This window comes from Centruroides sculpturatus, unplaced genomic scaffold (assembly GCF_000671375.1).
Source record: "Centruroides sculpturatus isolate CEXI.00-Female unplaced genomic scaffold, Cexi_2.0 scaffold385, whole genome shotgun sequence".
In the NCBI taxonomy this organism is placed as follows: domain Eukaryota; kingdom Metazoa; phylum Arthropoda; class Arachnida; order Scorpiones; family Buthidae; genus Centruroides; species Centruroides sculpturatus.
In genome coordinates, this window is record NW_019384625.1 from 526,463 (window position 1) to 551,571 (window position 25,109).

General features: G+C 28.5%; 1 protein-coding gene across 1 annotated transcript in view; it reads right to left on the reverse strand.

The window, feature by feature from the left end:
- Positions 1-25,109, reverse strand: part of LOC111625608 (coatomer subunit beta'-like) — a 40,396-nt gene that overhangs the window by 11,401 nt on the left and 3,886 nt on the right. The window contains exons 4-13 of the mRNA XM_023368811.1: positions 24,602-24,750; positions 23,628-23,774; positions 22,793-22,892; positions 8,774-8,916; positions 8,495-8,694; positions 8,181-8,380; positions 7,988-8,094; positions 7,731-7,874; positions 7,527-7,657; positions 7,221-7,428 (exon numbers count right to left, since the gene is read on the reverse strand). Of these exons, the coding sequence (XP_023224579.1) occupies positions 7,221-7,428; positions 7,527-7,657; positions 7,731-7,874; positions 7,988-8,094; positions 8,181-8,380; positions 8,495-8,694; positions 8,774-8,916; positions 22,793-22,892; positions 23,628-23,774; positions 24,602-24,750 (1,529 nt within the window). The remainder of the gene's footprint in view (positions 1-7,220; positions 7,429-7,526; positions 7,658-7,730; positions 7,875-7,987; positions 8,095-8,180; positions 8,381-8,494; positions 8,695-8,773; positions 8,917-22,792; positions 22,893-23,627; positions 23,775-24,601; positions 24,751-25,109) is intronic.

Genomic DNA, 25,109 nt, shown 5'->3' on the forward strand with positions numbered 1-25,109 from the left:
ACATCTTTAGTTAGATCCTGTTATTGTTACTATGCATAATTAAAATGTAGTCAGAATTTATTTTAGAAATTCTTAACAAAAATTAAAATTCTAAATTTCAACTTAAATTAATTGTGATGTAAATATGAAATAAGAAATATATAAAAATATTTATTCATATGTACTGTACATACATACATAATTTATAATAAAATGCAAAACATTTTATTATAAATTAAACTATATATGAAAGTTTTAAATTTTATAATAATAATAATAAATAAGTATAAATTGGATATTTAGAAATACTTCATTTCTCACTTTTTAGATTTATTTTTATTTTTCAGTTTTAAAAAGTTTACTTATAAATATTTAACAACTAACGATTATGTAGTAAATTCAAATTTTGGAAAAATAAAATAGTTTTCATAAAACAATGTATCCATTAAAAAAAATAAAAACAATTATCATAATTTTCTTGTTAATAATGGTTTTATTGCTCAGAGGTTTGAAATAATCAGCTTTTACAATTAGAAATTGGACTTATTCTTAATAAATTTAAGAACATATTGCTGTGACATTTCTCTCTTGATAATACTGATATCAATTTACTAAATTATTGTAATGATCAGTTCTTATATTTTATGCTAACATCCAATTGTTATTGGTGTTGAATTTAGTGTAAAACTTTCATTGATAATTTGAGCTTTTTTAATGTAGTTAGTTTTCTTATTATACAATTTTTGATTATCAGTTCATTAAATATAATTTAACTTTTTGGAAAGCTTCTGCATCAACTACCTAATCTTGTTAAATTTATCAAAATATGAAATTTTATTATTTTTTCCTCTTTTTGTCCTGAAGGAACCAAGGATTTTTTTCCTAGACCTATCATAGGTTTTTGCCAGGTCACAATGGGACATCCAGACGGTGAGAGATGGTGCCAAACCTATCTGGACAATCCAAGAAAAAATCCTGGGATTCTCTGCCAAATTTGATCCTGGATCTCTCAAAGTAAAAATCTAATCCTTTACCACTTTGGCCTTAAGGCCAATAATTCTATTATGAACAAATTAATTTGTTTATCATTTAATATAGATTTGACTGTCTTTAACATAAAATAAAAATATTCAAATGTTTTGAAATTTAATTTTTCAAACAAAACTAATTCAATTCTTTTGTAAACATCAAGCATATTTTTTGCCTTAATTTTTGTTCCTCCATTTTACATGCTAGATAAATTCTAGAAACTATTCAGAAATGATTCTAAAGTTTAAGTCACTCAATAGATTAGAAAAAAAATTAAATTTTCTAATGTTTAATATTTCTGTATAGTAAACAGAAATATTACTATGGTATCATAGTAATATTTGTTTGATATTTTCAAAAAATGTATTGGTAATAAATTTACACTAGTCTCTAAAAAGGTATATTTCTAATTTATCTTAAGACTTTATTTAAGATTTTTTTTACACAAGTTATTCAATACATTTAAAAGGAATTAAAGTGTTGTATATTCTAAAAATGTTCTTAAATTTTAGTATTTCTTCTACTTAAAATTATAAGTTGTTTACTTAATCATTCTAAATATAAAGAAAAAGTATATATAGACAATCCTCTGACATTTATTCATGTCTGAATAGATGTAAGAGGATTGCCTCCTCATAAACATTCCTCTTACATCTGTTCATGCCTGTTAACTGGGTCAAAAACAGTATTTCTCCAACCTTATTTACTGTTAAAAGATGCATTGCTTTCTTCATTATACTAAATATATTTGGGAAATTTCTGTAATACTCATTTAGTGTCTGATATAATAACTGGAAACTGGACATATGACTATATGACTAGAGAAAACTGTTTATATCAGGTTGTAAAGGTAAAATTTAGACATTTCAATTTTCCTTCTAGAAACAACTGGGAAAAAATGTTGAATGTTCAATGTAGGTATATGCTTCCTCACATATTTCATTAGAAATATATATATCAGCAACATCTGACAATATGAAACTTTCAAAAGAACACATTCATATACTGTTGTTCTATCTTTCAAAAGTGACTACAATGCAATGAAGGCTAATGATCTCATCTGAAAAGCATTTGTTAATCTCATCTGACAGCTGGTTTGTTAAAGTGTTCATGGGTGTACCTTAACAAATCAGCTATCAACCAGCTTTTGCAAATATCAAAGGGTCAATAGTGCAAAAAGAGTCAATAACCTGTGCTTGTTTGGAATTATCATGATTATGCTGCTTCCAATCAACATCACTGTTGTGAATAACATGAATATCTAGATCATTTGAACACCAAGATCAAAGACCTTAGTGCAAAAATTGGCAAGTGTATTAGCATGTTGCAAGATGACCTCAGAGAAGCTGGCCAGAAATTTCAATTGGAATTGCCATTCATAAAGTGGGAATAGTTTCATAATATGGGTTGACATGGATGACTGCATAAATCTTTGTGCACTTCCAACAAGTTCTGCAAATGCTCAAAAATAAAGGGATGAGATTGTAGAACCATACATCAAGCTATTTGCATGTGAGACTGGTAGCAATTTTATTCTAAAGTAGTAAAATACCTATCTTTACAGTACCAGAACTGGAAAAATGATGGCAGGATGATAAACAGATGTTATTTATATCTTGGAAAGTTGTTTAATAAGTTAAATTTTTACTCAAGTACTTTAGTTAAGTCAATTTAACTATCATCAGGATCAAACAAAATAAAAAAGAATAGAACATTACATTTAAAATATTAGACAAAGCTCTTTACATCAGAGGTAGCAGTTGTAGCAGAGCCAGAATTGTCGAGCAATATCTTATGGAAAATAAGAGCAGCTGTATGAATTGGCCAGTTCATTTCCCTGAACTCAACCCTATAGTAAATGCACAAGAAGTTCTAAGCTGACAGGCATTAGGTCTTAATCCTTCTCCTCAAACCCTGCAGAAATAATGCATTAGCAAAACAAATAGCCATCAATTCAAGAGTCTCTGAATAATGTAATTTTTAGCTTGAAACATCAAAGTGAGACCTGTATTTACGTAAGAAATGATCACACTCTTTATTAACTTATTGTTAATGTCATCATTAATAAATTTTGATTGATTGATGGTTGACCATGCATCAAATTTTATTTGTTAAATAAGTATATAGAAGAGCAATTCCTTTCCATGTGAACAAATTTACAATCCTCTCATTTTATGTAAATCCATAATGCCATCAACAGTTATACTCTTGATGTTATACTCAGTTATGTGGCTGTTCTGCTCTTGAACTATAGCAAAGTACCTCACTTTCCACTAAAGGAGACCAACCTGAACATATGAGAGGAATAGTTTGTTCCATTCATCTATACAGACTTTCCAAAGACTGTCCAGTATTGTGATATGGCATTTTCCAATTGCTGTTTTCAGCATCCTGAAGTCACAAAAGTCCATCAAGCTGACATCAGAAGACTTCACAGTTGTCATAAAAATATATCAAGGTGAAACCTTTTCATAAATATAAAGAGAGATGATTTTGCAGTATGACCTGAAGCTTTATCTATGTGGTGTAAATTTGGTCAACACCATGTTGACCAAGTTTACACCACCATTTCCTTACAATATAGGCAATTCTCAGAGATAGATTGGTTTTGTAATGTTGTACTTGGAAATACTGTACATTCACCTTGGTGTTCTTGGCTACTCATCATATAGAAGCTTTCCTCTGTGAAAGTACCCAGCAACAATCATTGTCAAACTCACCAATAAATAACAAACCATTAGAAGACCAAATAAAAAAAACAGCATCCTTATCAAACTCAAGAGCGAATTCGATCCACTTTGATGGTTAGTTGCTTACAACATATTCAAACAAAAAGAACAAATGCATTTGAATACAAGGGCAATTCAAAATTTAAACAAAATCATAAATGAACTTATATTGGTTACTTGTTCAACTACAAAATTTCAGAATCATAAGAGATGAAGTAAAAGTAAAATATGCAAACTATGTATTATTTACAAACTATAAAATTAAAAATAAACAAACATGCAACTAATGTGGATTGAACTTTCAAGGTTACAGTTCATACAAAGATTTCCAGGTGGTTAAAAGTTCAACCCACATTAATTGCATGTTTGTTTATTTTTAATTTTATATAGTTTGTTCCTAGACAACAAAGAGCTAAGCGAAACAGCGTTAAATGAGATCATTTTAACATAGAATAAATAGGGATAGGAGAACGTGACAATTAAAATTAAAGTAAATTTTTTTTTATTTTCGAAGTTATTTTTATATTAATTTGTTTAATAATATATGTTAAATAACATATAAACATATGCACACAGAAATGTATAATAATATATTAATTAGTTCATTTTTTGTGACAAAGGTACTGACTTTTCTGAAAATCTTGTTTTTTTGCAATAAAGTCGTGAAGTTTCATTTGTCTCTTTTTTCTCTCCTTAAGCAAATGTCGATAGCAGAAGATCACATCCAAAACGCTCCATTTTGCTTTTCCTCCTATCAAAATCTAGATCATTCGCTACAATTTGATCAACAATTTCGGTTATCATTACCAAACTTTTATTAACCTGTCCTATGTTGTTCCCGAAAATATTCGTGTTGACTTCATTGACCTGCGTGGGCGATCCTGAATATTTTCGTGTTTACATTGGAACGTTTTTGATATTAGATGTCGCTATGTGTCACAATTTTTATATTAAAACAAACTTTTAAAATATAATTTTTTTTGTTTCTATATTATTCAATATATTTATTTTGTTTGTGAAACACAAAAAAATAATTTTTTACGATACAGTACACACGATTATTATTTAAAAAAAAAATTTTAGGCTTAACATCAACAAAAATTCAACATGGCATCACAGGCAACAAATAAAAATTTCAACATCAAATAGGTTAAGGAAATCTATAGAGAAATTTTTTGGGTTCTTCATTTTCAGAATCGCTATTTTCCAGTTCTACATGGATTCCTTGTTCTGCCAGTTCTTGAAGTCATCATTGGTAAGGCTCTTACCAGAAACATGCAGAACTCTCCAATATCCTGATCATCTACATCTTCTGTATCAATTAAGTTGACAATTTTGTCAACCTAACAATACAGGAGATGTAGACAAGCTAGGAAGGTATCCAAGAATTCTCATCAAGATGAGCCTAATGATAGGCTCTTCTCGATGAGAATTCTTGGATACCTTCAGCCATAACTTCTTCCACACTCTGTTCATGCATTTATCAGTTAATTCTTGCCAAGCCAAATTGCTATTTCTTATGGCATCCATGATGTTATATTTTTTCCAAAATTGCACCAAACAAACATAGATTTAAGGGAAGTACAGTGCTACAACAAACTGCCACCTTTTGCTCATTGGTTCATGTTTGGGAATAATTGTATTATATATGAATCAATGAAATACTGAGTTAATTTGAATCAGTGTAAATTTTGAGCATTTTTTAGGCATCAAGCAGACTGTGTTATGTTGAATCAGCGTTAAACAAGGCAGCATTAAGCAGGGTTTTATTGTAATATATAGTTTTTGTATTTTACTTTTATTTCATCCTTTATGATTCTGAAATTTTATAACTGAACAAGTAACTGTTATAAGTTTGCTTATGTTTGTGTTTAAATTTTGAATTGCCCTTGTATTCAAATGTGGTCATTCTTTTCATTTGAATACATTGTAAGCAACTAAAGCAGATCCATCAAACTGGATTGAAAACAATCTTGGCTATTAAATTGTGTTAGTGTTTAATAAGGTGTGTGTTTCCTCTCCAAATCTAGCTGCAATTTGACAGGTTGATCCAATCTTCATCTAGTATAGTTATAAACTTCTACTTCCTACTAGCAAGGTACTCTTCATACATACATCAGAAATCTGTCTTTCAATTCTGGCAATGCTGAGATGTCAAATTGTGTTCTTGTGTTTCATGAAACATCCAGAGCTGGAGCTTTTGTCTGATGCTTGCAGCTGATTGCATAACTCCTGTTCTAATCAAATGGTAATAGATCTAGACTGTAGGTTAGATAAGTGGTCCCCAACCTTCGGGCCGCGGACCGGTACCGGTCCGTGGATCAAATGGTACCGGGCCGCCCAAGGAACATTAAATTACTGGTATTTCCATTTTATTTACTATGGTGTATTTCTCTCGGGTTTGTGCGACTTTTAATGGCCGACGGAACAACGGAATAAACTGGACATAAGAAACATACTTTGGGTGTCATTGTCTCCTATTACCCCCAGATGGAATCGTTTTGTTGCAAAGAAACAAGCTCAGGGTTCTCATTGATTTAACGTTCTAGTGAGTTAAAATGTTAAATCACATTATATTCATTTTTGGTGTAACTATATTTTATTTTGAGGCATGTTTAAATACAATTAAATTAAAATTAATAAATTAAATCAAACTAAAATATAAACAATCAACATCCCCCTTCAGTGGGCCGCGGTAAAATATCAAACGTTGACCGGTCCGCGGCGATAAAAAGGTTGGGGACTGCTGGGTTAGATGATCCAGAATTAATAATAATCAAACAAAAATAAAATACAAAAAGTTGATTCCTTTCTATATGGTCTAAACTTTAGTAAGGCTGAAAGTAGCAACATAATTAAGTAGCTATGAAATCATGACATGTCTGTGAAGGAACTCCAACTAAAGTTGTTCCATGGTGCCAAGCTCCAAAGGCAACACCAGCCCTCCATAGGACTGTGTGATGTGTGGCATTACAAAAGAATCCACCAATACAATATGCTATGGCCAGAAGGAATGTTTGGCCCTTTAAAGTAAGCCTTGGGAGACAGCTACTCTACTGCATGTGAGTACTCATCATACAGTGGTTCCAATATCAGTCAAAATACTTCTATTCTGCAAGCATACCATCACTGCCAAAACAATGACAGAAGTGTCAGTGTTTAGAGGGAGAGTATCTAGAGAAAAAGCATAAATTGGGACTATAATACACATAGTTCTATCACCATAACTGAAATTTCAGATAGAAGTTAAACTGCCCTTGTACTTTTCCAGATAGCTTCAAATTTTACTTTGTTTCTTAAATTTTTGGAAACCTGTGTACATTTACCTTTATTAGCAAAAACTGAACAAAAATATATTTTTTTCCAAATTACTGATAAATTATGAAATGTCTTAAAAAGTTTTTCAACTTTAATATATAAATATTTCTATACAAAAAAAAATTAATAAAACTACAAATAAATAAATATAAATTATGTACTTACTTGTTTCTCTAAAAAGTGTGCAACTCTTGTACGTTGTTCTTTCGGAATTGTTGGTAAAACTTTGTCTGCTGTTTCAAAATCTGCTCTCATTACAGCTGTTTGATATTCTAAGACTGACAACAGTAGGGAATAGGAAACAACATTTAATTCTTTATCACCAAGATAAAGTCTATTATCTTTTGGAATATATCCCAATAAATACATAGTCCTATTAATACAAAAAGTTATATGAAAAGTTATGTTATTATTATATATTATTTTCACTTAGAAATTCTTCATTATATAAATACATATGAATTTTGTTACCTATCAAGATGAGCAACCGTGACAATTTCACCTCCTACATAATAATTTAATCTGTTTACACTATTTGTATAAATGAAACAGTCTCCAATCCAGAATCCTGTTTTCACACATTCTTGAACTTCACCTAGTACCTGAAAATCAACATTAATTGAAATTTCTCAAATATAGAAATTTTCTAAATTTCTTCATAAAATAGTTTCTTACATCAAATGATTCTTCAATACCATCTTCTGTCATTCCTTCTTTAGTTTCTTGAGCTTTGGTTACAGCTTCAGGATTATATTTTAGAATATAAAAACATTCATCTGTTGCAATACATAACAATTCTCCACTTTCAGACCAGAATACCTAATGAAATATTTAATATGTTATTTCATAATAAGATTTTATTAACTACTTTAAAATATTTATATAATTTAAGATTTAAAAATTTAATCTTAAATTTTATACTAAAAACTTACATGCTTTGGTTGTATTTCAATACGTCTAATAAGATCAAGATATTCCCAATCATAAAAAGCAAGTCCACTCACAGATCTTACTCCAAGCATATGTCCACCAAAAATAACTATTCATTAAAATATACCATTTCAAATAAAACATTTTCTTTTGGGTATTTGATTATAATGTTTAGGAATCAATGAAATTTTTTACCATCAGCACCAAATTCTGGTTTGAATGATTTCTTCTCTTTGAAGTTCTTAAAAATTTTAACAGATGTACTATTTTCTCTGACTGCATATTCTGAAGAATCTAATGCCCAAACAAATTCTTGAGCTGTTCCAAAACTTTTGTTTCTTAATGCCATGGCAGTATAAATTATATATTCACCATCACCACAAACAACAACAAACCTAATATAAAATTAATGGAAAATAAATTGTTATAGATTATATTTTAAACATATTTTTATGCTGTAATTAAATGTGTTATTAATATTTAACAATAAATGATTTTTATTATTATACCTTCCATTTGGATTATGAGAAATAGTTTGAGGATAAATTTCACAACTGCCCATATCTTTAACTTGCAATGGTAAACGTTCTCCATCTTTAATTTCTGCATCTGTCATTGCTTTAAGATTTGCTTGTTGTAATTCTGAATGTTTGGCCCAAATTATTTTTCCAGAATTATCCATAGACATAGCTGGTTCTTCTCGACCAAGCTAAAAATTATTTTAAATAATAATTTATTGTTTAATAAATATTATAAAATATATAATTTTTTAAAATTGAATTAATTACCTTCACAATAATACTTCCTTCATCATAACCAAGAGCAACACTATTTGAACCTTTCAAGCAAGCAATTGTCCAAACTCTCTCTAATCCATAATTTAAAGTACTTTCTAAACGATAGGTATTGGCATGCCAAATTCTAACAGTACCTTAAAACATAAGCAAAAATTTTATATTTATAAATTTAATATGATTTAAAAAACAACAAGTTTAAACACAAACTTCAAATATAAAAACTATATGTTTATTCAAAGCGAGAAATCAAATTAGCATAGAAAATTTATTGATCTGTTGAATGAATCAATATCTTTGATCAAAACACAGAGCTAAAGCACTTGATATATTTTTGATAGCATATCAAATACCAAGCAATTGTAATTAAAGTATCCCTATTTAATATTGTCTCAAAGTATTTAGCAGATCACATGTGACAAAATCTTGTATGGTGATATTTCAAGATAAGATATTTCTGTAAAAAAGATTAGTCTCAAAACTCATCACTATTGCACATTTGATACTGCAAGCAATGAAAAAGCAGTTTTCTTTGCATAAAAATATATGTTGCAGCCAAGTTGCTTACCCAGGAGGATATAAAAGTAGCCACAACTGTTGAATGTCATTCTTATCAACTATCATGCCTTCATCTTGTTGGAATGCACATTTCTTGTACAGCTTTTTTTTTTTTTTTAATGAAAACAAGAGCAGTGTTGTGGTTGCACTTTGAGAATTTCACCATCATAAGAATTGACTGTCAGGATTATATAAAAATAATTTACAATTACATATTTTTGACAGTATGTAACTGTCCTCCTCAGGCAAAATCATTCATAGAGAACAAAACATTTAAATACGCCACTGTTTTCTAGACTTCAACAAAATAAATAAATGTTTCTTTGCAGTTTCCATGCTAGTAATAAAGTTTTATAGAAAAAGTTATATAAAACTTTATCACTAGCATGGAAACTGCAAATAAATAAGAATTGATACTAAGAACCATTGATTCCACAAGATCTCAGGAGAATGATCACTCAAATTTTGAGGAAACTGGATGTTTGATGTTAAGAGTACAAAGCTATAACTTCACAAGTTGTTAATCATAGTTATAATAGCTGTTGTTGAAGTTAATGAATAATGATGCAGTAACAAGTGCAGTGTCATGGCAGAGTGTAGAAGGAACTGAAAAACTCAGTATTATCTATATAAGATTAGCCACAACTAGCAATTACATACCTCCAACAGAAAATTTGAATGACTTTTGCATTGATTTTCCTTGCCAGAATAGAAGTGATTGCATATGGCCATGGTCATGAAAGAGTCTAAACACCAACAAGACACAATTTCATATCAATGAAACAGTCAACACTAAGTTATATTGGGCCATAGAAAATCTTCATATTTTCCAGGAGATTTCACTGCACTCAGCTAAGTTACAGTCAAACATGAATTACCACATTCTTAGATCATTGTTCTTCAAAGAAGCTAATTTCAATGAGCCTTGACATGCTCTATGACAACCAAGAAATATTGAGATACCCTCAACACTTTTGTCATATCCCAACAACAATAGTAACAATGCCTGAGTCTAGCATTTCCATACAAAAGGGAGTCCCTCCACATATTGGAAACTGCTTACAGATGTTTCTGCAACATTTCACTAATAAAAGTAATTAGTTATGAGTTTAGTATTGTCTGACCACCTTATTCTTTCGGATCTTAATCCACATGGTTTTCAGTTGAAAAGATATTTAAAAAGTGTGATTTATCAAGACCATGTGCAAATTGTGGGAAAAATAGCTTGAGAGATATTTTTGATTAATTTAGATCAATCTTAAGAATCTTTCATTGCTTTTTTTAAATAATGATCAGAGATTATTTAAAAAAAAGCAATGAAAAAGATTTCAATGTTGTTTTGTTTTCTAAGTAATAAAGCTTCTTATAGTTAAATAATAAAGAAATTTTTCAATTTATTTTATAAAAATAAAAATTTCTTATGAATATTTTTGCAGAACATAGTTTGAATATCACTGATTTACATCACTAAATTAACTAATTACTTTAATTTATCATATGCATTAATTTTTAATTAAAAAAATTTAAATTCAGACTTAATTTTTTTCAACTAAGTGATACTTTGAATAATAATAATAATTTAAAAATTTTACTTCAATTATTACATTTAACTGTTTAATGTTTAACATTCATTTTTTATTATTTCAGTCAAGTAGGTATTTTACTATAAAAATTTTTCAAAACTACTTAATGAGTATGTATATATGTTTACTATGCACCTCTAAATTGTTTAACTAATAGGTCTGAAAGTCAGCAGTTACTGTACATTACCATACTTCTAACTTAAGTAATGTAATACATACTGTATCAGAATACTGTATTGATTTAATTTCTGTCTACATCCTACTTCCTGCCATTAGATGTAGTGTCACCTGTATTTTCATAGAATTAATAATTTTATACATTATAAATTATTGTCTTATAAACCTGGGCAATGCCAGGTGTAACAAGCTAATTATTTCTAAAATTACAATATTTCTTTATTCATATCACATCACAACTGTATAACATTATATTATAATAATAAAAATTTCAGTAGTAATGATAAAAAATAATAAAATTCACAAAACACTATTTACAATAGCATTGTATAATATTCCTTTTCATTATAACATTAATATTTAAGAATTTCAAACATTGCCTAATAATGTTTTTAGTTTGTTTTAAATATTATTATTTTCTAAACTAAAGTTTCAATAATACATTGCAATTCAATATAACAACATTCTTCTAGGTATATGTGATTGTACTTTACACTGTTATGCAAAACTAGGAATTTAAGGTCTCTGTCCTGTTTTATAAAACTAAAGTTCAAATTTGTTTAAATTTAAAAATCAGTTGAAATTTCAAAACGACAATAGATAAAAATTACAAAAGTATCTCTCTGTAAGTATATTTATATTTTTTAGAATAAAAAATATTTCAACACTTTCGCAGATTGCTAACAAAAAGTATTATTATTTTCATTTTTCATTTTCTTTTAAATAAATCTCATCAAAACCAAAATATTGACCAATTCCAACTACAGTAAATTCTTATGTTTAAGCAAGGAACATTACAGAATGTCTTGCACAATTTAAATTAGTGCATAATGTAAACAATCACCAAAAACTGCAATAATAAGTCTTATATCCTAGTTAATTTGTCCCTATTGGAAAATAAGTAGAATAAGCAAGAAAAAAATTATGCCCTTCCAACAAATAACTGATCGACAATCTTTAGTAAAACAAAAAGAGATGATGATAAGGTTATTGCATTGGCCTCTTGTGCAATAATGCATTATTTTATATCTGCATAATTTAAGCACATATATATTAAGAAGCCATTGTATTAGTTTCTCAAAATATTTTTGTCTTCAGTCTTTACTTTAAAAAAAATCTTTGGAATTAATACTATTTGCATTATCTAATTATATTCTAATACAATATTTTCATTATATGTATTGAAATGCAACGTAAAACTACAATTTAAAAAAATTTTTAATTTACATAATTTAAATAATTCTGTTTTGTTCTCTGATTAAATTGTTAAATTACAAATATTTCATTAATGTGATAATACATCTAGTGTAATTGAACTTCGTAGAATGCTCATAACAGTTTTTTATTTTAATTTAAATAATGCGTTCTCCACTTACATTAGAACATTGTATTCTATTTTTAAGTTTTTGCTTTTCTGATGATGACAAACATAAGTTTGTTGAAAGTGCTAGTGAAAATAGAAAACTATTAATGTGATATATCTATAAAGATAATGTAGTGTGGAAACTGGCTGAAGCAGACAGAATTATAATTGAAAATGTTAACAAATTAAACACATGCCTTAACAGAATAAATTTAGTGAAATATAAAATTAAAATAACTGATCATCTGTCACGTTTTCTCAATCCCTTCAATCTTAAATCCTCGGATATAATTAACTCTTCATAAATTCATGATTAGAACCAACCATAATGCCATCTAACAGGTCACAGTTAAGATAAACATCAGAATTTTCTATTATCATTTTCCACAAAAACAAAATAATTCATCTTTTGACAAAGGAAAATGATTAAAAAGCTAAGAATTCCAATAATTCATCACAAGACTTCAAACATTCTGCTGCTTATTGACTTGAGTGACTTTGCAGAGGGTATGTTTACAAAGTTTATTTACAAACTGTTTGCAACATATAATGTTTACAAATTGCATAAACAAAGCATTTTTATAGGAAATATCAATAATAAAAATTCTAAGGCTTTGTTCATATTCCTTATATCTTCCAGAATTTGTTATTAGATGTATAGCTGTACTTTTTTTATGCAGTTCCTACTTCCATTTCCTTATCTAATTTTAAATTAAGATTAAACTTCTAAATAGCCAAATTTTTCTAAAAAGACATGTAAATAACTCTAGGTAACAGGTCAGTTTTTACTACTTTATACCAAGAAGTCTATTTTCTATCAATTTAAATCTTTTGCATAAAACATGGCAGCATGGTACATGATTTTTCAGCTTAAAAAAGGTCATACAAATAAAAATTGTTTTGGTCTTTGAAAGAAAAAATTTGATTAATCTCTATGAGAAATAAAATTGTATGAAGATAACTTTTCTAAAATAGCATGGAATCTTGTGGACTATGCTAAATAATCATATCTCAGTGAAAGAAAATACCAAAGCAAGTAGGACAAAAAATGAAAAATAAAAAAAGCTGCATAATTCAGAATTTGACAAATGAAATTTTTAATAAAAAATATATATATATATTTTATAATCAGATAATCAAAATGGATTTACTGCATTATTGGACTACATTCAAAACAAAAAAATGCAATTTTTAATCAAGAAAATTTCTTAAAATTATCCAAAAAAGTAAAATTCACTTAAAACAAATTTTGTGTCTATTTTCAATTTTTCAGTTCTTATTTTTATTTTCTTCATACATTTATTTACAGTGTAAATGATTATGCTATAGTACCTCATTTTATTGTCATTCAGATATATAACATTATTTGTTTGTCTTCCAAATTAAAAGCACTTTATCTAATAAATACTGTATACATTGATTATTATACTACCATCTGATATATGGCTCATTTGGTCTGTCTCCCTACATGCTCAATATACTGTTAAATTATTACAATGGTACATTGTACCTCAAATGACTAACTTTGAACACTAAATTTGACAAAAATTTACTTTGGAGTTTGAACTGTGTGAGCAAAAAATGCACTCAAAGCATAAATGCAATCTTTTATATACCCAAGTCGTCTCTCATTCTCACCTATGCATTATGCTCATATGTTTTCATTGCTTTTTTGCTTTTTTTTTTAAAAATGCATTTGGTTTTGGTTACATATGTTGTATGTTATTTGTCAATTTTTAACAATTTCTTCCTGCAATTTTTCTCCATCAACAACTTTTGGGTGTCCCATAAGTTTTGTATTTTTTAGTTCAAAATTTTTTTAAAGCAAATTTGACATGTCATGGTTTAGGAGCATCGTCCTTATATCCATTATGAATATTTATACTGTTAGTATGGCATTATATCCTTTCTGAAACTCATAAAAGCATAATATGACTGCTATGTTTTATATGAAGACACTTGATTTAGTTCAAACAAAATGTGAAGTAAAAAGTTTAAAATAAGCTTATAAAGAAAGAATATAGTCTCACGTTAGCAATAATGTGTTAAATTTTATAATCACAAATTATATTAAGTAACAACAACTATTAAAAATATGCAAAAACTTTCTGTTCAACACAATATAACCTTTAGTTATTAACCATGGCATCTGGGAAGTGTGCAGAAGCAACAAAATCTAAAAGGCAGGCTATAATTTTGACAATTGAGATGTAAAAGGAACCTATCACAAAGCAGAAAGCAGTACACATGCGACAGATCTAGCAGCCATATTTAAGATGCTGAAGTCAATAGTGCATGTGACCAGTAAATGCAATTTTCATTTTATTATACAGTATTTAGTTATTACTCAACACAGTGTTACAGTAGAAGACGTTTTGTGTTAGTATTTACATATTTTATTTATTATTTTTATGTTTTAATTTATTTATTAGGGCATTTAACTGTGTTATTTTTACCTTAAATTATAGTATATGTATTTGCTGTTGTCAGTTTATCAAAATGGATATTATTTAAGGTCTGGGAATGGGAATGGATTAATTCTCTTTCCATTGTTTCTAATGGGAAAAATTGATTTGAACTTCAAATAATTCAGAGTTCAAACAGACTCCTGGAATGAATTAAATTTGAAGTATGATGCACCACTGTACATAAAAAAACGTAAATTATGAAGTTTTAAGGTATTAAATCAGAATCAAATAAAAATAACTCATTTATTATTTTTTATATTTTAATGAATATTTTAATTATAATTAAAAATACGAACATAAATTAATAAATGTTATGTTAAAAATGTAATTTAACTGTCTACTGTTAAAAAATAATATACTTCTGCATTGAAATACAAATTCAGAAATGGCTTTTATATTTGTTATTCAAGAATTTTCAATTTAATCATATTATCTCCTTAATATTTACATTGTATGTTGACTTTAACTTTCTAAAAAATGACAATACAGAAAATACACTATCCTGCAACAACATGTTATTCTGATATTAATATTTATTTCTTATATTTAATGATTGAAAGGCTAAGGTGGTTAAGGTGTTAGCCTACCATTCTCAAAACCCTGGATCAAATCCTAGGAATTTTTCATTAGAAATCTATCCTATATATATTGGACCCTGTCCTCCACCATCCAAATACACTTTATTATAGGTCTGGTTGAATACACAGTATCCAAGGAAAAAGACCATCTTAGTTTCCACAGAGCAAAGTAAAAAATTAAAAAATTCTTACATTTAGATATTATTTTGTTAATTTGTTATTTTAGGGCATAGATAAATATTGTTTCTCTTAGCAAATCATAAAATTTACTTTAATTAACTATAAAGTAAATATATACACAATACTGTGATAATTATTTGTTGAAAAAATTTTTTTAAATATTTTAATTTAAAATAATAAACAAGTAAAACAGCAAAACCGTATTTGGGACAAGACTATGTCTTGGAGACGGAATCACTTTGATGCTCAAGGCAGGTCTCGTTCTCATTCTCCTATCTTCTTTGATATCGCTGCTTTTGCGCGCGATCGTTCAAACTTCGCGGCCACGACCACGAGATCATCCACAATGCATCTTCGATGAAATTAACTTATCTAATTTCAAAATTTCTCTCTGTTGCATGTCAGCCCAAGTTGAATTTTTGTTGATGCGTAACGAAAGTTCCCATTTTTGAAAAAAATTATCATGGCTATTGTATCGTCCAAAATTATTTTTTTATTTTGCACAAACAATATACAGTTTAACCAGTGGTGATATTCGAAATATATAACAAAGGGTTCACTAACAGAAAATTTTTCCTTAACAATTTTTTTTGCTCAAATGGTGCATTAGCAACATTAGCGCAAAAACTGACCTTAACATACCCATATAAATAAAAAAGACGCATTGGCAAAATTAAGTCAGTTAAAGTTTAACATTGTTTATGCCAGAACTATATATATATATAAAATACTTTGAATGAAAAATATTAAAATATTAACAAATTATTTTGTACATATTAAAATATGTACAAAATAAAAAAAGTGTTCAAAATGGTTTATTTTGTACATATTTTAATATTTTTCATTCGAAGTATTTTATAAACATAAAAATTGGCTTATTTTTAATCAGAAAAAGTCAGGTTTAACTGCTTTCCCTATGACTTTTGCTCAAAAAAAAAAAAAAAAAAAATTTTCTAAATCATTTATTTTATCATTAGGTATTATTATAATAATAGACAGATGTCATCGTCTATCGAAATACAATATCTTTTTTATTTCGCTGGCAATAGCACGACACGTGTTCCGCAGCCATCTTGTATTTTCTCACGCGCGTGGGATTGTGGGACCTCTCGTACGACTGGACTAGTTTCAAGAACTCTCTTGAGTCGATCGAGATTGAAACGGTCGATGGAGGTTGCACCAAGACGAACGGGGTATAAGGCTCTAGTTTAGTAGTGTTACAGAGTATAATACGTATATTTTAATATATTTTTTAAAAGAAACAAAACCACTGAAAAATATTACGTTTGTTTTACAATGGGTTCGGAAAGCTTTGAAAATGTTAACAACGGGTTCGGCCGAAACTGTGCGAACCCGCTGAATATCACCACTGAGTTTAACCCAATTATAATGTCATCGAATGTAATGACAACCCTAATATGATGTCAAATTTTTATCGGTCCTACGATTTTACTATACTATATAATGTTAAAAAATAGATAATGTTAAATAATGCTAGATAATGTTAAAAAAAGCCCACTTGTAATGACAAAACTGTTTTAATGTCATATTTGAAGCACTCCCAAATTTATAAAATTAGATTACAAATTTTATTTAACCTAGAAGAAATTGTGTTCGGTCCTAAGGTCAGAGTTCACTTCTTAGAATGACTGTGGGTGGTACTCTCCCCTACCTGACTTTGGTGGGGTGAGGTGGCTGTTTTGCCTGTTTGTAAAAGAGGGTTGCCATTTTGTATTTTATTTTGACTCGATTCTTGGTCCCCTGACTACCTACAAGTCTGGATTTTTTATGAGCAAATGATTTGGGCACCTAATACTCTGTGCCAAATATCAACTCTCGACATACCGCTATGCTAGTAAGAACGGGTGGCAGTACAATTTTATAAACAAGACATAGTCTTGTCAATAATTAAAATATTTATAAGTATAATTATTTCATAATACTTATTTTAGGAAAAACTTATTAATTGAAATGTTTACTGTAAGAATATTTTTTGTTATACATCATTTCCTAGTTATAAACAATACTTCTTTAACTGTTAGCAATTTAGGTAATCACATGATGCTGTTAACTTATAAAGCTTAGTGATTATCAAGGAAGGTACATGGAAAAATTATCATTCTGTTTTAATTCAATTAAAGCTCAAAGAAATAATACTTTTACATAGTAAAATAATAGTTTAAAAAATTAAAAAAAAAAAAAAAACTCTCGTAAATGAGATTTAACAAAACGATCAAATCCATAATTAACTCATATATTTTTCCAATATTCTAATCAAATGAAAAATAAAGTTGATTGAATGGCAATACAATAAGCTATCAGCTCTTATCATGTAAGAACAAGATTCAAATCCAATTCAGATTTCCATAATGTCTCATGAGTACAGAGATGCATGCTATTCCATTCTTTAACCATTTGGCTGATCTCATTGGCCTCCAATAATTGGATAATTTAAATTAATAATTAAATTATATGAATTTTAATGTTTTCAAGCATGTTAAAAGCAAAGCAAGAATATGCACTAAAAAATCCTATTTTTGTAACTATTTTTATGATTTTTTAGTTCCTAGATGTCATAGCTCTAGTTATAAGTTACGTAGAACTCTTAAGACAAAAACGTGGAGATTCAAATACCATTAACAAGCCTTTCTGAATAATCTTTTTACTTTGAATAAGGAATCATGATGCAACAATACCAAGAACATCCTGTTAAGACAACTTATTGTATATGGCATATTAAAACACAAATTAAATGTCACATAAAGCATCTTAGCAGATGTTTATACCATTTCACATCAGTTTCTTTTTTGGATAGTAAAATATATTAAATGCACAGTTATGTACATTGTGCTTGATAGTGTAAAATTAAAAAACTATCAATATTAGAAAACCACTAAATTAAGAATAATTTTAGATGTTTATTATAGCAGTTGACTGCAGAAAAGCCAGCTCCCAACCCCCTTCACTATCCAGCTCGCCAATGGTCACTACACCAACAACACAGAAGAAACTATCATGCACATCCTCACCAGCCTTTACCCTTCGAATAACCCAAAGCAGAATGACAATACAGAAATGGTCATCCAGAGTTCTATACTCACCCCATCTAATACAGACAATGACTACAACTTCACTTACATCAAGGTTTCGAATGCCATCAGTTCACGCACTAATAACAAAGCCCCAGGTCTTGATGACATAACCACTAGGATGATAAAACACATATTTGAGGCCAATCCTATAATGTATGTAATTCTCTTCAATATCTGCTTGAACACTGGCCTTTTTCCTACTCAGTGGAAAAAGACTAGTGTCAAATTGATTCCCAAACCCACCAGCACTAACACTTACACCATCAGGTCGTTAACTACATCCACCAGACTAAACAAAACAATCAGCATACCATAATTATCACTATTGACTTGAGGTGCCTTTGAGCATGCCTGGTGGCCTTTTTTTTTTATCTTTCACACATTACATGCTCATCAATGCCCTCAAAATCTTTACAAACTTCTTCAGTCCTATCTTAGCAACAGGAGTGCAGGTGTTTATACAACACAAAATAACAGTCATACCCATCACTTGAGACTGTCCTTGGAGATCCAGGTCTGGTCCTGGTCTCTGGAACATAGCCTATAACTCTATTCTGCACTTAAACAACACCCTGCCTCCTGGCTGCCATATACAGGGCTATGCAGATGACACAATTATCTTTGCTTCACACAGGAACAGTGGATGCTTACAGGACATATGCAACCACATTATGAATAACATTCACCAGTGGAATATTAAGCATAGGCAACCCACTAACACAGACAAATGCAAAAGCATGATAGTTGGTAGGAACATGCCACTTGTCAGGAAGTTTACCCTTCAAATACATGCTCACAGAATAAAGCAAACAACGTAAATTAAATATTTAGGTGTTATTCTTGAAGAGAAGCTTCACACCCCAATTCAAATACATCACGGACAAAGCCTAAAAAGATGGCCAACACCCTCATAGTATTGCTAGGAACAAATAGGCCTTGGCCCTAATGCTACTAAGCTTATTTACAGGATGCAATTCAGCTAGCACTCCTCTATTCTCTCAGGTTAAAAAGAAGTCAAACTTCAGACTTCTTTTTAACCTCTCATATCTTGTCTATGTTCTCAATACATCTCATCAGAATTATTTCACACCCCACAGCACATGCTATACTATCCTAATGTGTGTATGTGTGGAGCCAAAAGATCTTTTGGCTTCTTCTTCCTTTTTCAACTATGTGTATATTTTTTTACAAGTCATGTTGGTTTAACTGTCACTATCTCAGGACTGAAGAAGGGCGTTAAGCCCAAAATGCATATCCATTCACACCAATAAAACAACCTTTTTCCTCTGAAAGTGTTCCTGTGTGATATGTTCCCAACGGCAATATTGTGCTAAGAAAATACATATAACAGAGAACAACAAGCAACCAAGATTTGCAACTGTGTTCAGTTTTATTAGTATTAAGTAGATATAAATCTTCTTACTAACAGCCACTTGGCACTAACTTCTACACTTAACTATTCATGGCAGCACTCAATTATTGGTGTTCGCTCGAAGGGTCTAAAAGAAAACCGGGTTTTCTTTTAGACCCTTCGAGGGACTTCAGCCTTGCAGCCTAAAAACTGTACGCCAATATCAAACATAGAGGGTACTGTAGCCATATGTACACCCTTTAGAGGAATCCTACCTTTCTCTACTGTCTATCTCCTCTCTCTTCTTCTTCCCCCCTTTCCCTTACCCTCTTTTCTGTCGGCTAAACACTTCGTGTATGGCCAATGTCTTTCTTGTATGCATGTGTGTATAGCAGTTGTCTTACAAGAGTCAGATCCATATCTTGCTAACCTGAATTATAATAAGCAAGCAGTATATGTATGAAGCAAAATCATTACAAATAAATCTTTGGAATACTGATGACAAAATCATTAATACTTAATGTTTAAAAAACTTTTTTCAACTCTAGATAAAAAATGAATATAAATATTAAATTCTTAAAAAAATGAACAAAGTAACAAAGAAACTATAAAATAGAAATTTTTCTATTATTAGAACATTGACAAAACATTTTTAGAAAACTAATATTTTGAAATAAGAAAAAACTAAGTAACTTGATTATTAAATTAATAAAAAATTGAATTCATTATAAAATGAACAAAAATTTTTTAAACTAATAAATTTAAAAAAATTTTTTAAAATTAAATACATAGAAAAAGTCATATAAGGACTACAGTTTTCTGCCCCTCCAGATAACAAGCAAGCCCAAAACAAAAAAACAAGTAAAATACCATATAACAGAAACACACACAAAAAAGTTACGCATGGTATACATTTCATTTACAAACATTTTTAAACTGAGAGAAAGTAACATGTAAAAAAGAATCAAAATTAAATATACTTTGCAAAATACAATAAAAATAAAAACATTGTGAGATTGCTAATCTGTAAAATGGCATATAAATATATGAAGAATATTGTAAAGTTCTTTGGGGGTATTCTTAAGCAGAGCCATCTGGACTGTATAAAATGATTAAAATATCTGAAGTATAAAAGCTGGTCAAAATATTTAATTCTTTCTTTAGAAGCCAGAAGGCCTAGTTTAGACCTGGCAACATTTGGAGATTGAGTGTAGAGGAGGTTACAAAATTTATTTAAAAGCAGATATATTTTATTGAGTTCTTTGGAAATTTTGTTCAAAAGTGTGTGAGCTACCATGGCCCAAATTGGCAAACCATAGTTGACAACAGATTGGAAGTTTGCAAAGAAAACAGAGCAAATAATGTTTTCTGAAGAAATGAGTTTACAGAAACACCAAAATATACCCCAGTGTATGGCAAGAGATTTTATTATTTTATCTTTGTGATTTTTAAACATGAGTCTGTTATCCCAAATTATACCAAGGTCATTGACTGAAAAAATGTATTTGATATGCATGTTAATAGAGAATGTAGGTTGAGGAATATTGCATAATAAAGAGTAGCTTATGATGATGGTTTTCTGTAGATTAATTTTTAAATTGGCTTTAGCAAGTAGAGTTGTTAGAAGTTGCAGATCAGACTGAAGTATATCAGGATTGTAATTAACTAGTTTGATATCATCAACATAGTTAATTATTGCTGATTTAAGTTGAACTAAAATATTGTTAATATAAACTGAAAAAAGCAATCCACTTAAAATTGAACCTTGTTGAATATTACATGTTGGAGCAAAATTGGAAAAGTCATAATTGCCTAAATTTAATTTAATTTTGTAGTTACAAGATAAGAATTAATTATTTAACCAGGAGTAAAAAGCAGGGTCTAAGTCAAAATAATCACAGAGCATAGAAAGAAGGATATTAGGAAAAACGAAATCAAAGGCTTAGGTAATACCAAAATATACTATATAAATGGGTCACTTTTTTCAAAGTTGTCAATAATTATAGATAGAGTTTCAAGAAGGTTGGTGGAGGTCGAATGATAACAGAGACCACAGTGCTGGATAGATAAGAGGCTAGATGTGGATTGTATTTATCACAAGATTTATTACCCAAATTTCATAGATCTTTAGCGTGGTAGGCGACAGAGTGATAGGGTGAAAAGATTTTGGGATGGCTATAAAAGAAGAAGAATACCAGTGTTTCAGAATAAAGTTATGTTGAACAAATATAGTAAATAATCTTGAGAGAACTGCTGTAGCTACTGATTTTAACATTTATAAAATATGGTGGGATAGCATCTGTACTAGAGTAAGACATATTTAATGTTTCTATGGCTTTGGAAACTTCAGAAAAAGAAAGAAAAGAAAAGAAAAAAAAAAAAAACGGTAATATGTATAGGATAATGAAAGAGCAGTTTATAATTGGCAAATTGTAGAATATTAGTAAGCCTATTTTTTAAATTGTTGTAAACAGAGTTGATGGTCCAGAACAGTGAATGACTTACATGAGTGGACGTCTAGAAAAATTTGGAATAAACCCCAAAAGGTTTGAGGATCAGTAGCGAAAACAGAGGTAATTTTGTTAAAGTTAAATAATCTAGTTTTAAAATTTTATATCAATCAAAATTAGCTGAGTGTTAATTTAACACAAATAAGAGCTTACCATCTTCAGAACCTGTCATAATTATAGGTAATTCTGGATGAAAACAAACTGCAGATATATTCTGTGCATGTCCTTCTAATGTCTGTACACAAGTTTTATTCTAAATAAAAATCAATTTATGGTATATTAATTTAAATTTTTATTATTTAATTCAAAATATTTATTTTACTAAAATATAAAATCTAGAAAATTTAAAGATTATGAATAGAAATATCAAAAAACAAAATATTTAATTGAGTAGTAATTCTTAATATAATTGATTTATAATAGAATAATATATAGTTCATCATTTGCAATTATAATAGAATTCCAGTTATCCAAGAAAGTATGGACTGAGAGTATCTTGGATAATCAAATATTCATGTAACATACGTTTGGAAAATTATTAAATAAATTGGATTTGAATGCATTAACATGTATGATGTATTCTATTTTTAGGTCAGTTCTATGACTTAAACTATACAAAAATACATTTTAAATTTTATTTATAACTATTTATTAAAACAAATATAAATTTATAAATTTCAATTAAAATTTCTTTAAGCTTTCTTAAAATCCATATTATTGTGGAAAAATCACCAAAGTAAATTCTTTTAAAACTTCTAAGGCTGCATTCTAGTAGTATACATCCTCTGATCAAGATTCAGGAAATAAACTGTTCTATACTATTTTTCTTTTCTTTATTTTAAGTACTCCTCCATAATTCACTTCAGATAATACTGCAACTTGATTAATTGGAACTCTACTGTATTTTTGCATATTATTGTTTTATGTTGTAAATATTAACTTACATAATATTGTAAAATATATTAATAATTTATAATAAAACTTTTACCTGATAATCCCAAATTTTTACAAGGCGATCATCTGCTCCTGAAATAAGATATGGCTTATCACCTCCATGATAATAATCTATACAATTGACACCCTTTTCATGTCCTTCTAATGTGAAGTTAGGAGAACTTGAACCAAGCTGCCACACCTAACAAAATTAATGATAATATATTTTCTAAAAATTAAAATATTCAGCTGGAATAAATAATTACAAAGCAAAGTAATAATCATTTCTATTCTTAAATAAAATTCAGTAACAGAAAATAAATATATGAAAATTCAAGCATGGATATTTGTTGATAACATAACTACATAATAAAATCTCAAATTATCTGAAATTTCAGACAATTAAATATCAAAAAAATATAAACTAAAAAATTTTTTCAAGATTAAGAAATTGCATAGAATATCTTTTAGAATGAATGCATCACTGTATTTCATTTATTTTTCAACATCACAAAACTTGTCTCACTTAGGCAATTTTCATATTATGATAAATTTTCAGAGTATTTAAATTTTTAATTTTTTATTTTGAAAGACTAAAAAATTAATATACTAAAAAAATCTAATACTGATTTTCATGTGATAAGTCACATTTTCTTCTGGAGAAACTTGAAGAAGCATATAAATAAAAAACAAATTTTAGACTGTGGTTCACATAGTAGTAAATGTTTGTTTATTTATAACTCTTCTAACAAATCACAATACAGCCTCTATGTTTTTTTAAGTCATAAAATTCAGAATTGGGATTAAAGAAGTTTATAAAATTGTTTAGTATTTTAAACTAAATAGTTAATATATTACAAATTAAGAGTGTAAAAATGCATTAAACTTTTATTTTTCATCACAAGAACATTGAGATAACTTGTAAAATAGTATTAACAAATACTCTTCATATAGTTTACAAACTTGAAAAGATGCAAAATAATTGCTGGTATATTTAAATAAAATAAAATATCTACACTAAAAAATTACCTTTACTGTTCTATCAAGTGAAGCACTTGCAAAAGTATTATTATCCTTTGGGTTTATTACAATTTGCATGACATAATGTGTATGTCCTTCAAATACTTGAGTACAACTCCACTGTTTTTCCCAGTTCCATAACTTAATTAGCATATCATCTAAAATTAAATAATTATGATAATATAAGTTAAAAAATTTTCAAATATGCTTATATGTTATAAGAACTGTATAAACATTAAAAAATTACAGTATTCTAGAATATTAATTTAAAGGCAAAATTCATTTAATATATATAAAGTGTTCTACAATTTTGGTATCACATACTGAGTTGTAATAAAATTCAATTTGTTCATCATTATATTTGAAATGTAAACAAGATTTCTAATCATCAGATATATATTGACTATTTATAATAATGATATAACATGCATTATATGCTGCAAATGTTTGTAATTTTGAATCTTCTCTATATATTATACATCAATATCCTCATATCTTCAAATAATATTTGAAGGCT